The sequence below is a fragment of the Lissotriton helveticus genome, chromosome 10 (assembly GCF_964261635.1).
Source record: "Lissotriton helveticus chromosome 10, aLisHel1.1, whole genome shotgun sequence".
NCBI lineage: Eukaryota > Metazoa > Chordata > Amphibia > Caudata > Salamandridae > Lissotriton > Lissotriton helveticus.
The window spans coordinates 214087494-214108580 of NC_136071.1; the positions used below are offsets into that span (position 1 = coordinate 214087494).

At 41.4% G+C, this 21087-nt stretch overlaps 1 protein-coding gene across 1 annotated transcript in view; it reads right to left on the bottom strand.

Moving 5' to 3' along the window:
- The window catches only part of TMEM130 (transmembrane protein 130), a 227667-nt gene that overhangs the window by 133390 nt on the left and 73190 nt on the right, over positions 1–21087 (bottom strand). Inside the window, exon 5 of the mRNA XM_078662700.1 lies at positions 1675–1759. Coding sequence (XP_078518826.1) covers positions 1675–1759 — 85 coding nt within the window. The remainder of the gene's footprint in view (positions 1–1674; positions 1760–21087) is intronic.

Genomic DNA, 21087 nt, shown 5'->3' on the forward strand with positions numbered 1-21087 from the left:
GCTTCGGGGAGTTGGGAGAGTTACACCCCTAATAAATAAATTTTCTGGAAAATGGTTGGGTACACTTTTTCAGTCTGGTATGCTTAGGTGTCGTTCGGATTTTACAAGGAATTGTTACATAAACACAGACAAACACCCTTTCTGCTTTGAAAGTCTTAAAAATGTTGGTTTTTTTACATAATATTGTTTTCTCTCACTTAGTACCTCCATCATATCGCAGTCGTTTCCCTTTCCACTGCCCCTTTATCCTCTATCGTGGGCCCTGCTTGTCGTATACTGTATTTTAAAATGGTATATCAGCATGATTGTTGTAAAATCTGAAATCCATCCCCTCACCCCAATCTTACTTACCAGCTATGCCCCTGCCAGTTATTAAAAAACACTCCTGCGTGTACTTTACCCACATGTTGTCATGAACTTGTTAACTGGAAATTCTTTCTTTCTCGATGTTTTGCTGTTACAAACCTCTGCCCGAAATACCACTGATGTTGGTAGCTGTGCGTGTCTGGTGTATAAACACTTACTTTATACTTTTGCCAAACTCCTGTATAAACACCCCAATAATAGCGCTCTGAAATGTAATGACTCCGTCTCAGATTAAAGCTTCTTATTCACTTTTATTCTTGGTGTGTTCTGATAACCTCTCCCTTTTGGTGAATACACACTTACTTTATACTTTTGCCAAACTCCTGTATAAACACCCCAATAATAGCGCTCTGAAATGTAATGACTTCGTCTCAGATTATAGCTTCTTATTCACTTTTAATCTTGATGTGTTCTGAAAACCTCTCCCTTTAATGGAGTGCCTTTTTAGGTCTCATCCTGCGATGGCTGTGCATGCGCAGTCTCGCTGCTGAGATTTCATACGATAAAGAAAAAAGGGAAAGCGAGATAAAGCCCCTCCCCTCTTCTCCATTGGCTGGCCTCCTAAACGGTGGCCAGCCACTCACCCGGAACCCCCAACCTCTCCTCCGACTGAGTGACTGCCGCAGTGTGTGTGTGGCTCTGTGTGTGTGTGGATCTGTGTGTGTGTGTGACTCTGTGTGTGTGTGACTCTGTGTGTGTGTGGCTCTTTGTGTGTGTGTGTGTGTGTGTGTAGCTATTTGTGTGTGTGTGTGTGTGTAGCTCTTTGTGTGTGTGTGTGTGTGTGTGTGGCTGTTTGTGTGTGTGGGGCTGTGTGTGTATGTGTGTGGCTCTGTGTGTGTGTGTGGGTGCCAATGCAATAGGTCTCGCATTTGCGACAGATTAAGCTATTAGCATTGTAAATGACAATGCCATTTATTTATCTGTTTTAAAAACCAACACATAAATAAAAATGTTATCATTTACAATGCCAATAGCTCTAACTTTTGCAAAGGCGAGACCGTTGCATTGCAAATGCTTGTTAAGGAAATGTTTCAGTGGCAGCTCTTTCATTTGATGTGTGTATATATAATGCAGTCACCCAGGCACCACCCATTTGCCCACCCCACCACTATCTAGTGCTGCTAGCTGCCACTGGACTATGTCACAATATATCTGCTCTTCAACTGGATTTTTTATAGATGGGATTTCCCTGTGGGTTGACCCTGTGATTTACACCGACTTGCTTTGAACCTTGTGACAACAACGTGAAACCTTTCCCAGTCTCTGTCCACTTTGCACACAAACAATGTTGGTTTTGCCATTTCTTACCTGCCAATGACATGCAGGAGGAGACTGAATGTTTTCCTTGCCAAGACCTGCGTGGAACCTTTGACTTGGATTCCCGTCACAGGATCTGAGAAGCAAAGTTCTACGGTAAGTGAAAGGATTTTAACATTTGACACCACACACGTTATTAAAATGAAACTTTGTGCACATTATAATTTCCCAAGATTCCTTTACTCTTAGAATTTGGATGATAAATGATGCAATTGGCCTCGTGATTGCATTACACAGGAATGAGAGGGCAAAGTCTGCCTCACCATGCTGAGTCATCGTTCATACACAATGTATACAAGCGAGGTGACAATCCAATTTTCACCACTAAGTTTTCTGTCCAGTGGCCTTAATTAAGAGTGGCCCAGAATAATCCCGATACTTCTCGGCCCTAAAAATTAAAGTTATTAGGGGCCCTGGTCATTCCAGGGGCAGGCAAGTAAGGGGATTAAACGTTTTTGGGGAATAGCATGGAGGAATTGATGTTTCTGTACGGACTACTGCATATTTGTGCCTGGCATTTCATTTGGAATTTTCAACTGCTTTCAGTAGCCAAAACCTCTGTTTAAAACATCACAACCTATAATTCCAATGGGCCGGTAACTTGTTAGTGGGCCTGTGTATTCTAAAATTTCGAATGAAATGGTAGCCTGCCAGAGTGTAATCGGTTGCTATTATTTGCCAGTGTTTCCATCGGCACTTTATGGGATGTCAGTGATGTAGCAAATTCATTTTCCCATAAGGATACATGATTTGATCCCACTTTGTTAACTGGTAATTAATTTTTAAAATTGTATCCAGGGTTTAAATGCCAAGTAAACCACTCTCAAGTAGTTTTTGTGGGTAGGTTGGTTCTGCTTCCAAAGAATTTATAGTACACTGAGAACCTGGGTCGCAAAGGTAACAGACACTTTTGAATAAGTTTACATTGTGTAGCAAGTTGACGACTTTCGGTATGTATAAACTGCAGACCTGATTCCACAAAGATAACTTACACTTTTGAGTAAGTTTACACTTCTAAGTAAGTTTACTACTTTTCGGTATTCACAGATTTCTAGTTTAAGTTACTACTAGAAAATACAACAGTGGTAAGTTCAGCAGTATACATGACCAAACAGTGGTAATGCAACACCCTCCCATAGAAAATAATGGAGGCACAGTACCAGTGATTGGTCATATGTAGTGCTGCTAAATTGTAAGATACTACAAAAGTGTAAGTTACAACAACAGTACAGCTTGTAAATACCGAAAAGTAGTACACTTACTCAGAAAATCAGGCTCTCTGAGTGTAAGTTCACTACAAAAGTGTAAGTTACATATCTCCACCAACTGAGGATTGCAAGCAGCTTACTCTTGTGTGGTGGGTGTTGTCCCTTCCCAAACCCATTCATATTCCTCCTAAAGCAGACAACCTCCTTTTAACACACTCCCAACCCCACTTCATGAAAAACTATCTTTCTTCCTCCAGTTACCTAATCTCCACTCCTCTGACTATTTCAACCATATAGCCTGCCAGAAGGCAACTTGCATTTGCAACTTGCCAGTACACATCCACAAAGCACAGAGTTTGACAATCCCCCCATATTTCCACAACATACTTCACCAGTTGCCTGTCCACCTTAGCGTGTCACTGCTCCAACCCACCAGTTTACCCTCACATCTTACTTCAGTGTCTCAGACACAATGAGCCTAAAAAGACAACAAAATATGAAGAACCCATATTTAACGCTTTTAACAATGTTTTAGACAGTGACTTAGCAATTGCCTCATTGGCCTCTAGCCTTGCTTCCCAAACTGACCAATCAATATTCACCTTAATTTCCCAAAACCCACTAACCAGTACTTAATGTGAGCCAGTGGTTGCTGGGCATTTTTGGGCATCTTATATTTTGACATCAGACTTTGGCCCAGAACAAGAGAGAGAAAAAGAAACTAAAGGTGGAAAGCAGGAAGAAGAGAAAGGCAGAAAAACAGCGACAAAAAGAGAAACAGGCTGAAAAAAATGTGCATTAGGGAAAATGGTGTGTTGTGAGTGTCTCTTTTAAGGTTGCATGAGGTGGATCAAGACTACCCAGCCTCAGTATTCGGTCAGATGCCCTCTGTGAGTCCAGATTTGGGTGCCAACACTTATTATTTGACAAAACAGGCATTGCCACCAACTGACTCACCACTAATCTTCATGTCTTGTACACTTATCTTAACATTCACAGTTCTCATTTTTTGTACAGCCGGCTTGCCTGCTTATGATCTCATGATGCCCATCCACCTTCCTCTTCTTTCTTCTTCTGCTTCTACATCTTTCTATCTATCTTTCTTTATTTCTTTCTTTCCCCTCTTTCCAGCCAATCTGTATCAAATGTTGGGCTTGATTTAGAGAGGGATGGATAATATGTTATTCCTCACAAAACAGTGGTAGTTCAATTTCTTTCACGTTTAGATTGGGGCATAAAAATTAGCACTACACTTTAGCATGATTATTTGAATTTCACTGTCAACAAATCCTCTGATGAAAATCAGATTTATAGAGAAAATTACATTCTCACAGTTTCTCACAGGATGATATATGATCCCCCTTCAGCAAGACAGTGCATAGGTTTTGACTGTAAAAATAACCCATATATAAATGATACCATACATAATTAAGACTCACTATATCTTTGATATGGGTAGTGGGTTAGTCAGTTGATTTGGTCAAAAATTATGCATAATGTTCAAGATCTCCTAGACTACCTGCTACGTTTCTGCAGTCAGTTTTTTTTTTTATAAAACATGTTTGAACCCATTCACTGTTTCCTCAGAAGTTGTTTCTGGGCCCTCTTTACTCTAAGCACAGCCTTACATGCACAAACAAGTGCTGTCTCCTCATGTGATTGTCTACCTTGGCTGCTCCCTGCTCTTAGCGTAATTGTCTGTACATCAGACAAATTCCTACCGCCCCTTTCTCACCAAGCCTGGCTATCTATTTATGTATGCACCCATTGGCTCCCCTCGGGGATTCCTGGACCATTTGACATCGATTTAAATACTGTGAGCAGCATTATTCTGTTCCTGTTCATTTGAATTATTTAAAAAACCGGAAGTTGTGGAGTGATGAAGGTGGTATCATAACTTGTCCCACATTTTTCAGAACATGAGAAATATCAGGGTATTGCTGTCTCTTCATGCCCCTAGCCACATCAAATGAAAGCAACAACAAAGCATTGCTTATCATTATACGGAGCTACTGAGGCCTGGCAGCTCAAGAGGTCAAGTTTATCAAGACTTTGGTTCTGACTTTGACTACAAATTGTAGGCCCATAACAGGTGGCAGATATGAGGGACATGGTCATTAATGCTACATCCTTACGTTACCTAAAGTAGAGCCTGGGATAGCCTTTGGGTAGGGTCGTGGCATGAGGAACTCTACATAGCTGTACGCTGCCATGGTCATTAAGACTTCTTTCAACAAGTACCAGTTGTATGGAGAGCACAATGTTTTGTTTTGAGACTTGCATTTTACTATTGCCAATTTAAGCATGGTTGTATATGTCCCAGCCAGAGTGCTCTTGGCTAAGTATAGGAGTGGCTGAAGTTTATTTTCGAAGTGAGGCACTTTATCAGCTATGATTCTGCAAAGAAGTGAAAAGGCATCGCGCACTGGTACGCTAATCAGGGTCTTCACAGAATGCAGCCTTGTACCATGGGAATTACTCAGAGAGGAGGTGGGCAGCAGTGATGACCTTCAAGAAGAAACAGCTCTATGTCTGAAGCAACTGCCATGATAGGTTGGTCCTGAAAGGTGGTGTCCCCACATTCCAAAAATAGGCAATCAATAAAATTGCAGATACACAGCTTACTGATCAGCCGGCAGAGGGATGGAGTCAACTAGTGATAAGCAAAATGTTTGAAATTACCATCTTTTGCATGATATTCCCCCAGATTCTTGCCTTCTGTAGGTGAATTTGTTTTTGTTGGCCTTAGAACTCTGCACACTTTACCACTGCCAAACAGTGGTAAAGTGCTCATGCTCTCATTTATATACATTATAAAATTGGCACACCCCTTACTTACTTATAAGTCCCTAGCATATGGTGCTACCGGTAAATTAAATGCTACAAGTGAGTTACAGCACTCATTGTATATCCACTGTAGTATCTCTATAAATCATGTGTCAAGGCCTGCCACTGCAGCCTGGCTGTGGAGATTTTAAACTGCAAATTCAACCTGTCAATATCACTCTTTTAATAGGCCTAAACCTTTGTCTTTTAATATCCATAAGTCACCCAAAAGGTAGGCCATATTACACAATAAGACAGAGTACATGGTATTTAAAAGAAGGACATGTACAAGTTAATATTTTACATGTCCTGGTGGTGAAAAACCTCCAAGCTGTTTTTCACTATAGCAATGCTGCCCCTCCCATAGGAAAACACTGTGTCACATTATAACCACATACAATGCTTAGTTACAGTTTTCAAGAAGCTAGCAAAATAAATCGAGGATTTATTATAAAGATCATTTCAAATCTAACTTAAAGGTAAAATCGGATATTTTATTATGGTTATACCTGACATCCTTCGTGCAGTATTGCCCCAAACATACTGCCTTCACCCTCCTGTTACGCTGAATTTGTTTCTTTTTGCTTTAGGGCTGTGTGCACATTTCCACTGCTAAACATTGCTAAAGTGCTTGTACTACCTTATTCAAACATGGTGAAATCGGCTTACATCTAATTGGCTCATTTAATTTACTTTTAAGTCTCTAGTAGATGGCACTACATATACTCAGGGTCTGTAAATTGCTATTTGGGGTCCTGCAGTATTCATTTGCATCTCATAGCACGATTTGTGGGTGCTAGAGTGCCTCCCAGTGAGATTTCTCAATGTCGGTTATCGCGGCAGGTCACGAATGTTCACATTGAGAAAGTTGCAGCTCCAGAAGAAAATGTTACAATGCGGAACAAGCTCCCAGCGCTACAAATGAGCACAACATGCCAAATTCCACCCATTTGCAGAACTCTGTGGAATCTTGTGGAGTTTTTAAATAGCTCTGCAGAATTCCGCAGAGTAAAACTCTGCTAGTTTCGCCCACCCCTAGTCTAAAGCCTACCACTGTAGCATGTGTGTGCAGTTTTAAACTGGCATTTCGGCCTGGCAAAATGAACCTTTTGCCAGGCCTAAACAATCTTGTTAAATACTTATACATCACCCCTAAGGTAGGCCCTACAGGTTCTTATTGCAGGGTGCATTGTATTGTAAAAGAAGGACATGTGTACTTAACTTTTTTGTGTCTTGGAAGTGAAAAACTCCTAAAGTTGTTGTTCACTGTTGAAAGTCCTATTTCTCCCATTAACTAACACTGGGTTACTTTATTACATTTAATAAGTGTCCTGGGTAACATGACTGTGAATGCTCTGCTTTTGGGGTTTGCTTACTATTTCTGGACAGTAACACAAGAGGGGAATAGGTTTGGACAGGATGTGTCATACAGGCAGGATGACTGGGGAGGGGATATGCCCAGTGCACTTACACCTCAAAGGGCTTTACCTACTGCACACACAGAAGAATTTGACACCAGGCCTGTTCTGCCTTTTGTCACCCCAGGACAATTTGTAGCCTTGACAAGGGAAAGGTAAGAACGTTCCAAAACCAGATGTGGTGTTAGGAAAAGGAATACACCCACACAAAGTTGTGTACCATATATAAATATTGGACCTCCAAATACACTCATCAGAACACTCCTGGGCCTGTGGTACTTACAAAAGAATTTGAATCCTTCATGAATCTGGAGGACATAGATTGACTGGGTCCCACAGTTCGAATTGAAAAGACCATATCTGTAATGGATGAAGAAGATGGGGGCCACCAATCTATGTGCTTTAGTAGAAGTGGTGAGGAATCTTTCAAAGCACCCCAATGGCAGTTATTGCCTATGAATTTGGGTTTAATTGCTACTGATACGGTGCGTGAAAATGATACGGTTTACTCCCCTAATTCTATGGTTAAAGTTCCAGCATCTTACAACTCAAATTGTGGACAAGGTTCCAGAACAAAAATTTGTGTTACCACGGAGCCCAGCACTGGTTTAAAAATAGCCTCATGGATCATTGCGGGCCTTGTAAGCAAAGTAGCTTTCACTGAATGGACCTCATTTATTGAGGACATAGATAAAATATTTTTTCAAGAGACTTGGGCAGTGGATCAGGTATTTTGCCAGGGATATATTAAGTTTTCAAAACCGGCTGTACAGGGTGCACGGGGTAGACCGAAGGGGGTATGACATTGTGGGTTAGGCAGAATCAGGAATATAAGTTAGAGAAGTTCGCTATCGACACTCAGGATATTCTTATTGTTAAGTTGACACAGGGTAACTCCCCGGATGTGTTACTCATCAATGTCTACTCCAGGGGTCTGCAAGGTGGAAAGGCCTCAAATATTGTTGCTCAACTTGATGCTTTTTTAACGAATCACAGAGGTCACAGTAACATTTTAATAGCCGGGGATTTTGATTGCACTTACGAACCTCTTGGTTGTGAGGATATGAATTTTAGTCTAGAGGAGGATCTCCAGTGGGCGATTCCACTTTTGGAACTTCCTCCTATAAAAAAGTGGACTAGTGCAGCACTACAATTAAAAGTTTTCTGCCTGGAGCATGGGCTGAGAGCAGCAAATGGTTGCATGAAATCTGATAAAGTCGGGGTGCCAACTTATAATAGTGGCCATCATTCTAGTCGTATTGACTACATTATTATAAACAAGGAGTTTTGGCCACAATTGCTAGATGTGGTGGTAGAAGCCCGGCTAGAAAGTGATCATAATCCCCTTTTAGTTTATATGCGGGATCTGGAATTAAAGTATGTTGATGTGTTGCCACCATCTGTAGATTTCGTAGAAGGTCATTTGTCTAACGATACAAGACGCCTAAACTGGGCTAAGGTTGCACTCAACCCTGAGAAGGTGCTAGATATGAGTAACCTAGTAGCCAACACCATGGTTGCTCTACAGGCAGATGCTGCATTAGGGCTTCACATGGATGAAGTTGGTCAGGCACATGAGCATCTTTTTAATCAACTTAGAAGATTTTATAGTGAAAAATAAAAAAGGCACCGAATCATCCACCCATAAGGCCGCAGTTTGGTACAACTCTAACTGTCGCCTGGCTTATAGAACATTGGCAGTCGCAATCAGAAGCAAAGAACGGGTTGCCATTAAAGAGAAGAGGCAGGCTTATAAGACAACACAAACTCAGGCAAAAAGGGACTGGGACGAGGCTCATTGGACAGAATTATTTAATGCATGTTCTGGGAGAGACATGACCAGGTTCTGGCACTTGGTGAAGTGGGGGAGTGGGGACCCGAGAAACGTACCAACGATTCATGTGGAACCAGACCAGTGGGCCCACCACTACAAAGGTCAGTTTGCCAGTGACCCAGGTGCCCAAGTCACCTTTGCAATGCCGTCCTCTCCCCCTCCACTTTGTATTACTAAAAATAGGTAGAAAATGCTCTTCTCAAGGTCCCCAAAGGTAGAGTTCCGGGCTTGACTGCATTCCTGCAGACCTTTTTCTTCAAGATCTGGACTAATGGGCAACATACATCCAATTACTAATGAATGCTATTGACAAGGGAGTGACAATTCCTAGCTCCTGGGCAGGTGCAGTAATCCTTCCTATTTTCAAAAAGGGGGATCGCTCCCTACCAGGGAATTACAGGCCTGATAGATTGTATTCAAAAGGTATCAGCCAGGGTGGTTCTAGGCAGAATGCAGGCTTGGTTGGAGGATTGCCACATCCTGTCCGACCTACAAGCAGGGTTTCGACAATGTATTAGTACAGTGGACCAGGTTTTAAGGTTTATTCTTATTTACTGGTGCACTGTAACCCTGGGGAAAGGTTCAATTTATGCAGCCTTTGTGGACTTTAGGTCTCCCTTTGACCTAGTTCCACGTTCCAAGCTGTGGCATAGCCTCTTAAAGCTGGGAATGCCATTGAAAATCCTGGCTTTTGTCGTCAAATTGCACACGGATAATTATGCCCAAGTTTGATGGGATATGGCAGGAAGTACCACTGTAAAGTTCCCGGTAGAGAAGGGTGTAAGGCAAGGGTACGTATTGGCTCCCACCTTATTTTCAATATACATGAATGGGGTCTTGGAATATTTCAAAAATTGACCCACGGATGCCCCAAGTCTAGGAGGAACAAAGATCCCTCTCCTAGTGTTTGCCGATGACACTCATTCTTTCCAAAACAAGACAGGGCCTACAATGTGCCCTATCTAGATTTGAGGAGTTCTGTGCGGATCATGACCTTGTTGTCAATGTTGACAAAACGAGGTTTATGGTCCTCCAGAACTCCAATAAAGCCATCGGTGAAGTTAGAAAGCAGGATGGTATCTTAGAGCAAGCGGAGACTTTCTCATACCTAGGGGTAAACATAGACAGAAAACTTAGCTGTAAGCCGCAAATAGACTGCCTAATGGTGAGGCATGCCCAACTCTCGGGTGTGTTGCTTAAGGAGCATAGATGTTCCTATACTAAACCTATAGCTACGGTTCTACAGATCTATAACTCAAAAATTGGTGCTTCAATCCTTTATGGTGTCGAGTTGTGGGGCCATGTAAATTTGGAACCATTGGTGGTGGGCCAAAATAAATTCCTGAGATCACTGATTGGCCTACCGAAATCAACCCCATTGGTCCCTCTATTTTTGGACCTGGGATGTCATTCGACAAGGGATGTTGCACATTATAGGTTAGTAGCATATTGGAGGAGACTGTGGGTGACCCCGGAGCTATCCAATTATGCCCTGGCGTTGTTAGAAGTCAGGGAGCTGGATGTAAACAAGAACATTCTGTGGTTTAGTTGTGTTAGAAATATTGTCTGTGAGCTGGGGTTGAGTTGGTTGTGGACCTCCACAGCAGGAAGTATCTTCCCAAGTAAAACAGAGTTAAAGGCAGCATATTGGCATATGATAAATCTTAGACGGTTAAGGGTTTATGTTAGTACTACCCTGTCTAGTACCTTTCTTGAAATTAAACATGAACCAAAATTTGAAAGGTACTGGGATCTAATTACTTCACCACGAGATCGAAAATTATTCCATCAATTCAGAGTTGGATCATTACCAACCAAGGTTTTTATTTCCAAGTGGTCCACCTCTGATGTTGCCCGGACAGGGTAGAATCATTGGCTCACATCTTCTTTGCATGCCCGGCTTATAGTAAGCCGAGGAGATGCTGGCTGAAACCCATTTGTTTAGCCCTGGAAACCAGGGCGTACAGCGAGGCGTTCAGAATATTTAAAACATCAGTAGAAGGCCCCACTACGATTGCTACAGCTAAGTTCTTGGGCGGGGTGTGGGTGATTCATTGGACTCAAGGAAGGCATAGGTAAAATCCCTCATTTGCCTATAATCCGACATTTTATTATGTTGTATTATGTATTTTAATTAATTGATTTGATGCTCTTTTAAAGAGAAATGCTATCATTTTATTTCCTGGCCGCAAATACAGGTGTGTTTTAGATTGTTTTATTAATTATTTATTGTCTTAATGATGATTATTATATTCCTCCGTCACAACACAAGTGTTGATATAGTGTTATGATGTTATGTCCAATCTGGCTTATATGTTTGTTTTGTGATAACTTTTGTGATTTCTTAAATCGAAATATAGTTTATAAACTGAAACTGAAACAAAATAATGCTGTCTCAACTGCAAGAGGACTACCTTGCTGTTTGAAAGACTGCCTTCCTGTCTGAGAAGGAAGATTGGATCTGAAATGTTTTCTTTCTTCATCCCAGCCCCTTCCTGAGCTTCATAGGATGGCCCGAGGGCTGTGCCTAGCCCCTTCCTGAGCTTCAAAGGATGCCTACCCTCAATTTGTTGGTTTGCTACGCTGAAGGAGATGTGACTTCCAGAGACGTTTTTTAGTCTGAACATACAGTGCTTCTGTGGAACCGATGCTGAGCAGCAACCTGTCAGTCAGTCAAAAAGTCCTTTATTTAGTTTTTCATAACCATAAAGCTCACAATAAAATATATGAAATCTGCAAAATACAAACGTTAAAAGTAATATTGTTCCTAAAAATAAATAATTATTACATTTACAGTATTTATGAGGTTTACCATCCCATTTATGGCCATGTTTGCTATTATGAGTCCACTTTTCGAAGGAGGTTACCAATTAGTGTGAGGAGCTTCACCCATCAACAAATTAAAATGTTTGATGAGCCCTCCATCCAGCAGGTTACTGCTTGCCTGTGGGTATGAATATTTAGTTCATTTAAAATCGGTTTTAGGAGTCTTTAACTGTTTGGCACATGCACATCAAGTGGCTTATGGATTCTTTATGGTATCCATATAAGCGACAGTTTGGGTATTGCTGTTTACCTTTCCAAGTTGGTAACAAGTTCTTTGAATCATGTTCTCCTAAGCGATAACGAATAAACCTCTCTTTTAGCTCTAATTGGAAATGTGCTGCTAAGTAAGCTTGAGGTTTAGTTGTGAATAATAATTTATTACCGTCCAGGTGTGTTATCGCTTGACCAATTTTTTTTGTCTTCAAGGATGGACAGTTTCTTCACAATGTCATTACACACTCTGCTAAATGCTACCCTTTCCACTTTGCTGTCCCATACTTCTTGTATTCCCAGCACCGCCAAAACTGTTCTCATATATTCACTCCAATTGTTCGATGATTTCTGATCCAACTGGGCCTTTACTTTTGCCCAGCATAAACTATTCAGGGATTCGGTTTCCGAAGAACGGAATTTCCAACACAGTTTCACAAAAGTGTTCATTCTCTGGTATTTCTGGTTCCGGAGTCCAAATTCCAAATGGATCTGTCTGGGACACGTTTATTTAAGAAAGCAAAAACTGCTTTATACACCTTAGCCTGGAGCTCATTTAAAATTTCAATTTCCCGACCATGCCATATTTCTAATCCATATGCCAGAGTAGGTAATAATTGTGCTGTCATTACTTTCAGCAGGTGACTATAGGAGGGGCAGCTCAATTTCTTTTGCAGCAGTTGGTATGCAAACATTTGTGATTGGGGTTTTGCTCTTATTACTCTTTTCTGATCTTTGAAAGTCATACATCATCCCAAATTAATGCTCATATATTTAAATGAGCCTGTTTCCTCTATTTGTTTGCTCTTTGCAAACCATTTATATTTACCTGGCTTGGAGCCGCTAAACGCACCACCTTTGTTTTCTCCTTATTTAACTCCAACCCTTGCTGGTCAAAATAGGTTATCAGATTATTAATGACTCTTTGCAACCCATTTGGAGTTTGGCTCAGGACCACTATTTCATCTACGTATTGCAGATACTGTATTGGCTCATTTGAAAATTTAAGTGGATGACCGTTTACTTTAGACAAATAGATGTTTAGGTCAGCGAGGTACAGATTGCAGATACTGTATTGGCTCATTTGCCAATTTAGGTGGATGACCGTTTACTTTAGACAAATAGATGTTTAGGTCAGCGAGGTTCAGATTGAATAGGCTTGATGCCTAAATCAAGCCCTGTTTCAGTCTGTTATTTGTGTTTATCTTGGATGACACTCTACCGCCATCTCCAAGCTTCACCCTGGCCCAGGTTTCACTATGTTGGGCTACTATGGTGTCAATTAGTTTCTGTGGTAATCCCCATACTTTCAGTTTTTCCCAGAGACGATCTCGTAGGACTCTTTCGAAGGCGGATTTTAAATCATTGTAGCATGCAAATAGTCCAGATTTTTAAATGTTGGCTTATTCTGTCAGAACTGACAAAGCTGCCAAGTTCGTGATTGTGCCCATCCCATGCCTAAAACCTGTTTGAAATTTCAGGATTATGTTCTTTTCCTCCATCCATGCTTGTAGTTGTAATAAGATGCAGGAAGAAAAAGGTTTTGCTTCAACATCGAGCAACGCAATCAGCCTATAATTTTCTGGCTGAGTACGACTTCCATTTTTATAGATTGGGTGAAATATGTTCCCTCTCCAGGAATTTGGTGTCTTTTTTTCACAATATAGGTGGTTAAAAAGCGGATTGAGGTAGTCAGGCCAGAAATCGGGTGCATGCTTAAATAGGGCATTTGGGAGGCTGTTTGGCCCTGCTTGTCCTTCCTTTTTTAGATTTTTTATTACTTCTTTTAGTTGTTTAGTATTGGTTAAAATATTTGAGCCATAGGAGTTAAGTTCTTGTGAAACTCCTTCCCATTGCGCACTTTCCTGATAGGGGGAACCCAAGGGTTTTCCAAATCAATTTTCACCTTCGTATTCTTATCATTTTGTGTATTATTGTACAGTTTGTGGATATGTTGTGTCCATATTACCTTGCCTATACCTGTATTTTTATGCTGTCTTATTCCCATTGTTAAATTGTTTATTATTCCCCAAAATTCACTACTATTGTGCAGTTTGCTAGCCCAGAGTAGTTTCTCCCAGATCTTTTCAATGTGAGCCTTTTTTGCCTCCCTACATTTGTCCTTGTAATTCTTCCTATTTGCTGTGATTTTACCGTTATCCTTGGTTGTTCCCATTCTTGCTGCTACGGCCCTGATTCTCACCTCCCTTGCAATTGTTTTTTTTTCTAGTCGTGCAGCTGCATATTATACCATGGTTTGTTCCTTGAGTCCTTTGACGTGCTGGGTTTGCTGTAAATGTTTTTAACAAGATCTTTCCTATATTCTCCCAGTCTTGTTCAAATAATTGCTCGCTCTGCGGCCTAGCAACCTGTCAAGGTCTGCCTAAATTCCCTGGAAAGATTTAATAGTGGCTTTAGTGGTTTACCCTGATAAGGACTGTGGTTAGTGTTTGAAGTGAGGCTCACCGCCCTTCAACAAACAATCCAAATTCTTGCAGTACTACATTTGACTAGTTACCATTCATGAGTGTACATACTACAAAGTGTAGGCTTACATGTCTCCACCATGTGAATTCAGGCAGTTGAGGCGAATTTATGAGTCTACAGTTACTATTTGAAACTTTTCACACCTAGGCGGAGATCCTTGCCCCAGGGTGGAGATCTCCCTATAATAAAGTGCAGGGGAATTATAAAAAAGTTATTTGAATGAATGAATGAAAAATGATTATTTAACATTAAAAAAATAGTTAAAATGTTTATGAACAATATTAATTTAAATAATATTATGTAGGTATTTTGATTTTAGAACAAAAATGCTGCATTACTATTAATTTTATTTTGAATCAAATGGTTATTTAATTTAAGAATATTAAATTTCAATTTTTTTTATGTTTTCTTTTTTAAATCCACCTAAAGTAAAAATCTATATATTTTTATATTTAGTTTTTTCTAATAAATATTGTTAAGCATTATGTATAGAACTAATTTAAATTAACTGAATGGGTTTAAAAGTTACAGTTATTTTTCTATTACAAAATGTATTAATACATTTTAAAATACAATAATAATTATTTTTTATTTATATATTTTTATATTTTTTAACATTTAGCTACCTTAATATTTATTTTAAGGAGTAAAATTAAATTAGTTTATTTTAACTTTGTTTGCCATGGGTTGTTATTTTAAGCCCATGTTTCTATTATTTTCTAAGAGAGGGTGTTGCAATATCCGTGGTTTTGGAGTTACTCCAGGTCTGAGCCTGGGCCCTTTTTTGCTATAGTAACTTTAGAAGTGCAGTTTGTGAATAGGAATGGGTTTGTGCATATTCCTCCCTAAACGTCTCCCTAACCCCCCTTACCTCTCGTAACTCCTCCCTAAACCCAGCCACTCCACCGCCGTTCCCACATTTAGCACTAAAACATAGGTGTTATGTGTGTGGAGGTCTCTGTAGTTGGAGTGGGTGTCACTGCACATAATAGATTGGTGTAGTGGAGGCGGAGAACCATGCTCTTGGATCAGTAAATAAAATTTTGTGGTATATCAGTAGGTACTATTGTATATATAAACTGAAGTATTATACAACAACATGATATGAAATAGCACATGTAGAAAAAGAAAAACACCACTATCAATAGAGCCTTACCCTATTGGAAGAGATGATGTAAGCCTGCCTGTCCTACAGCTGTTTCCAATTCCAGGCAGAAGTGCTGTGTGAAAGTGTGGGTGTTCTTCCACATTGCAGCATGGCAGATCTTTTCCATTGATAAACTGGCAAACAGAGCAGTAGAGGTGGACACTTCTCTCATGGAATGTGCTTTAGCCTTAACTGTGAGCAGTTTGCCAGCCTTAACAGTGGATTGGATGGTCAAAGCAACCCTTCTTGCAATAGTAGCCTCTGTGACTAAAGTACCTTGATTCGATGGCCCATAAGCTACTAACAACTGGTCAGTCTTTCAAATTTGTTTATTCCGTTGCAAATAAAATGTAAGACATCGCTTGATGTCTAGAGTGTGTAGAGATCTTTCAGCTGGCGTAGATGGATTTGGGAAAAAAATACGAAGTATAACAGGTTCATTGATATGGAAATTAGATGGAACCTTGACAATACATTTTGGATTATTTCTGAGAAGAACATAGGGCCTAATTTATGAGGCTGTGTGTCATTTTTACGCCACCGGTGCGTCACTTTTTGTGACGCACCAGAGGCATAAACAATGCGCCTTGTTGCGCCATATTTACAAAGTGACACATCTAGGTAGATGCATCCCTTTGTAAACCCCTGCGCCACATTATACCTGCGCCAGGTATAATGTATGCAAGGGGGGGCGTATTGACGCAAGAAAGGGTCATAGAAGTGACGCAGTGAAATCTATGAGATTTCACTACGCCACTTCTAGGACGCAAATGCGTCAATATCTTACGCCTGCCTCTCAGCAGGCGTAAGACTTACACAGGCCCTTTCACACGGGGCTTGCCCCATGTGAAAGGACACATTGCTGGAGTTGCGTCACTTTTATGACACACTCCAGCAATGCCTCACTTTTGCGCCAAACAGATACGTCAGAAATACTGACGTATCTGTAACTCCTTGCGACATGATGCATCATACAGTAATTATGACGCATCAATCATGTCGCAAGGAGGGCGCTATGAGAAGTGACGCATCGCTGTTTTCACGCAGTGATGCGTCACGTCTCATAAATGAGGACCACAGTCTTTAGTAAAGCATAGATAGGGTTCTGTTGAAGTAAAAGCCTGGATTTTGCTGATTTTCCTAGTCTAAGTGAGGGTTAGTGAGGGCCAGTAATAATAAGACCTTCCAAGTGAGAAATTTCAGTTTCGCCTTGTGAACAGGTGTGAACTGTAGCTTCATAAGCTGCGTAAGAACCACATTCAGATGCCATTCTGGAGGAGGAACTCTGAATAATCCTTTCATGAGTTCTTTGACGATTCTTGTAGAACAGAGTGATAACAAGAGTGAAGAGAGTCGGTATCTAGAAATAGCAGCAGGTGAACTTTTACATATGCATGAATCAACCCTGTTCTAGCAAGAGAGAGAAGGTAGGGAACAAATTGCTCTGGTGATGAATCAATAGGGTGGATATTGTTTTGTAGCCACCATGAACAGAAGCGTTTCCACTTCAATCTATTTGCTTTGTTTGTGGATTCATCTCTTGCATTCAATAATAATTCCCTGCCGCCCTGGGGATGTCTAAATCCTTGAATTTGATTAATTTAGAAGCCATGTATGCAATTGGAGGAGGATCCAGATGCAGGACTTGTTCATAGTTAACAGTGTTGTCATTACTGTAAGGCGAAAGGGCTCATATTCGGAGAGCAGAAGGTGCTCCGTGAACCACTGCTGGTGGAGCCAGCATGGATCAATTATTATCATCTGGCACAGCTCTCTCTTTATTTTCATGAGAAGTCTGGGAATGAGAAGGTACGGAGGAAAAGCGTGAGCATATATCCCTGAACATCTTATTGAAAATAGATTTCCCACGACCCTTTCTGGCAAAGAACTGGTATTTTCAATTCTCTTGAAAGGTAAAGAAATCTAAGTTTGGGTTGCCCCACTGTTGAAATATGGAGTCGAGAATCAGTTGATCAACCTCCCACTCGTGGTTGGTTGGTTGGTTCTACTCAGGCTGTTCTCTAGATTGTTGCTCACCCCTGGTAGATGTTCTGTTTTGATGGATATCCAGTGTAATAGAACCCGTTTTCATATTATTTGAACTTCTAGAGATATGGGGCCTCATCTGCAAGAAAATGGAGGCATGGTGCATAGGAGTGAAGAGGTGTCGGAACCGCTTGTTAACGCCAATGGAAGATCGTAGAGGACCCGCAGCTACAGAGTCTCTTGGACCAAGACGGTGGAACCAGGATGTTGAATCCAGATGAGAAGCACCTGAAAAAAGTGAACCAAAAAAGTGACAAATCTGCATTAGCTACAATGTGGCCTTGACATCTAGAGAACTAGCTTTTATCCTACTTGGAGCTTTTGGTGCGAACCCCACAGGCACCCTTCTCTACTGCAGCCTCAAACATTGCTCCAATGGAAGACTGAAAGTCAAAAAGTCAGTGGCCGTGCGTCCATTAGGGCGCTTGGGCATTGCCCCACTAATGCCACATGGCCACATTCCGATGCGACTCTGATGAATCATTCATCAGAGTCGCATCAGGGCACAGGCTGAGCAAACTAACTTAACTTCCACAAATGATCGGCCGGTCACCGGGCCACGAGGAGTGACAGACGCTCTGAAGGGGGTGGGGCAGGCAGAAGCAGGGTTTGACTGACAACAAGTTTGACTGTCGCAACATGCATTGCAAGCAAGGCTTGCTTGCAATGCATGTTGTCTTAGCAAGGGGGTGATCGTGGTCTAGCGCAGCAGCAAGACAGAGTGCGCATGTTCGGTTTTGGGATGGTAATTTTTCCGACCAGCCCGAATATGCGCACTAGCCTGTGCACATTAGGAGAGGGAGGGTGCTTCACGCCGCAGCCCCCGGTCTCCTAATGAGTAGCAAGTATCCCCTGCTCAAGTCTATCCTGGCACTGCTGGAGCAGCGTCTGGATTGGCTGAGAGGCATACGTTTGCCAGGCCTCCTCCGCTCCCTGGCGCAGTCCTCATGCAGCTCCTCCCTCCTACCATGCATGCCTTGGAGGGAGACATGGCGGCTTGAAACGGATCTCCAGTGGACAAAAAGCTGTGTTTACGGTGCCTTGAACTTTGGGCTGGTACGGTGTGGCTCATTCATGGTGAAGATTTGGACGAGGATGGCGAGCACGGCAGCTCTGCCTCTGAAGAGTGCCACGTTTGGGTGCAGTGAGTGCTAGCCCAAGGCCAACAAGCAGGCGATCAAGGAGAGCAAAATAAGTGCACGTAACCTATTTCATTTCTATTTAACACAAGCTGATAGGGGTGCCACACCTGCCAGCATCGTTATGTAGAAAATTCTTGGGTACTATTCATTTTTATTGTTCACTAAGGCCAAGGTACTGTAGTGGGCTTGCATCATTATATTGCAGTTTCATATACTGGAGCTCTTATATGAGCAACAGTTATTTTACACAAGGTTACATTCACTGTACATTGATGCATTATTCACTGTGCGTTACTAGTTAACCCACTTGTGAAAACTGAACAGGAAATAGAGCCTGGGTAGATTACGTCCCTGACAGGCTCTCGATACAACTGTTACTGCTTGCACGCATACGCACCTGTCAGGCATCATTGTGCGCTCGTCCAGCACCCGAAAACACAAGCATGCTCTGTAGGCTCAGGAACAAGTGCACTCAGTAAAAAACATATGTGCACTACACAGTGTACCCACTAGTACACCAAGGAGCACGCGCATTCATCCAGCACTTGGGAACCCATGCACACATTAGTGCGCTCAGGAAAATGTGAACTCAGGATGACATGCACTAGCATCCATTAAGCATGGCGGCCACAGAGCAGTGTAAAATGTATAATAATTAAAATGAGGCAAAAAAATGTATTGGACTTTGTTCTGTGGCTGGCTGATTGTGTTGAATATAATAATAATAATAATAATAATAATAATAATAATAATAATAAAGACACTTATAGAGCGCATGGTTACGCAATCTCGGCGTGTCCCCGCGCTGGGTGAGAGGGAGGCACAGAAAACGTCACTACAGAGAATCATTACATGCTGCCAGAGAATAAGTAGGTTGTAGCATGTGTCGCTGCCCAAGTGAAAAAGTCAATAAAGCTGTAGTGGTTCAGGTAATAGTACATGCCCCACTCATTTAGCATGAGTGTAGTAAGAGTGCAGTATGTTGTTGGTGGGGCATTTGGGCACACTGGCACAAATATTGTTCTAGCAAATGGTGCAGTAGCATAGCACATTTCCATTATCCAGCAACCACAGTTTGACAGTGCGGTATATTCACAAGTGCAATATTACAGAGATGTACGGTTTTATTGCTCATGGGTGAAAGCTGTCTTTTTGTTTGGGATTATGGGAGGTTCCAGATTTGATTTGTAGATGCGCCAAAAACTCTAACCTTGTGAAAATGTGTCTCTCCAACTTTTTAACAGTATGAAAAGGTGGCTGCAAATCAGGATAATATTTATGCCAAAAGGGATGCAGTGCTTTCCTCCTACACAGTGCCCCGAAGTCCAAACAGTCCGATATAGTATTGTGTGCTAAGGTAAATAAAATACGTTTTATAATATGTGCGAGGACACAAAGCCCATCGCTGTTCCTGTCCTAGAAGGTAACCAGGCAAATGTCTGTACTGCGATTGTGAACAAGTTGAATTTAAATATTAAGCCTAGCAGGAGTGCTGCTCAACTTCCCCTGCTTTCTCAAATTTGCTTGAAAATGCACCATTTGCCCACTCTTTTTTCTAAATTTTCTAGGGGGGAGAACGCCTCTAAACCCCCCCCCCCCCCCACCTCCCTGTAGGTGGTTCGGGCCTTCTTGCTCGCCACAGTGCAGTATGACAATTGTTTTCTGCCTTACCACTTTCAAATGTCCCCAGCCGCCACTGCAAAAAGTAAACTAAGTCCCACAGTAAAACGTTTGACCAAGGAGACCCACTAGGAATAACCGACCTCCACTTTGTCACTGTGGTCTGAAATCATTCCCACGTCGCAGACAACCAACATTTTTTTATTTTCCCTTTACCTTTACTAGGAGCTTTATGCCACACAACTTAAACAAAAAATATCACTGGTTCCCCTTATATGTTTTTGATTATTTAAGTGCCCTTTTACTCATTCCGTTTTTCCAAATTGTTCTATGAATTTTATTCTGTTCTTTTATTCAATTTAAAATTGTTGGTTCTTTGGGGAAATTCTTGCTACTTGCGCTACATCTGTCAAGGGTTAAGCAAAGTTTCGCTCAGAACTGTGTTAACACCTAATCAGGGTGTGCTTATTAAGTAGGTAAAGGTAGCTTCTTCCCACATTAATTACCCATTTTCTGACAACGTTATTACTTGCCATCGTATCTCTCGTATTGATATTGCCCTATGAGATGTGTATGATACATTTGAAGCCCATTTACTAATAAGGTCTGTCGGGGTTCTTGCATGAACAGTGACCAGCAA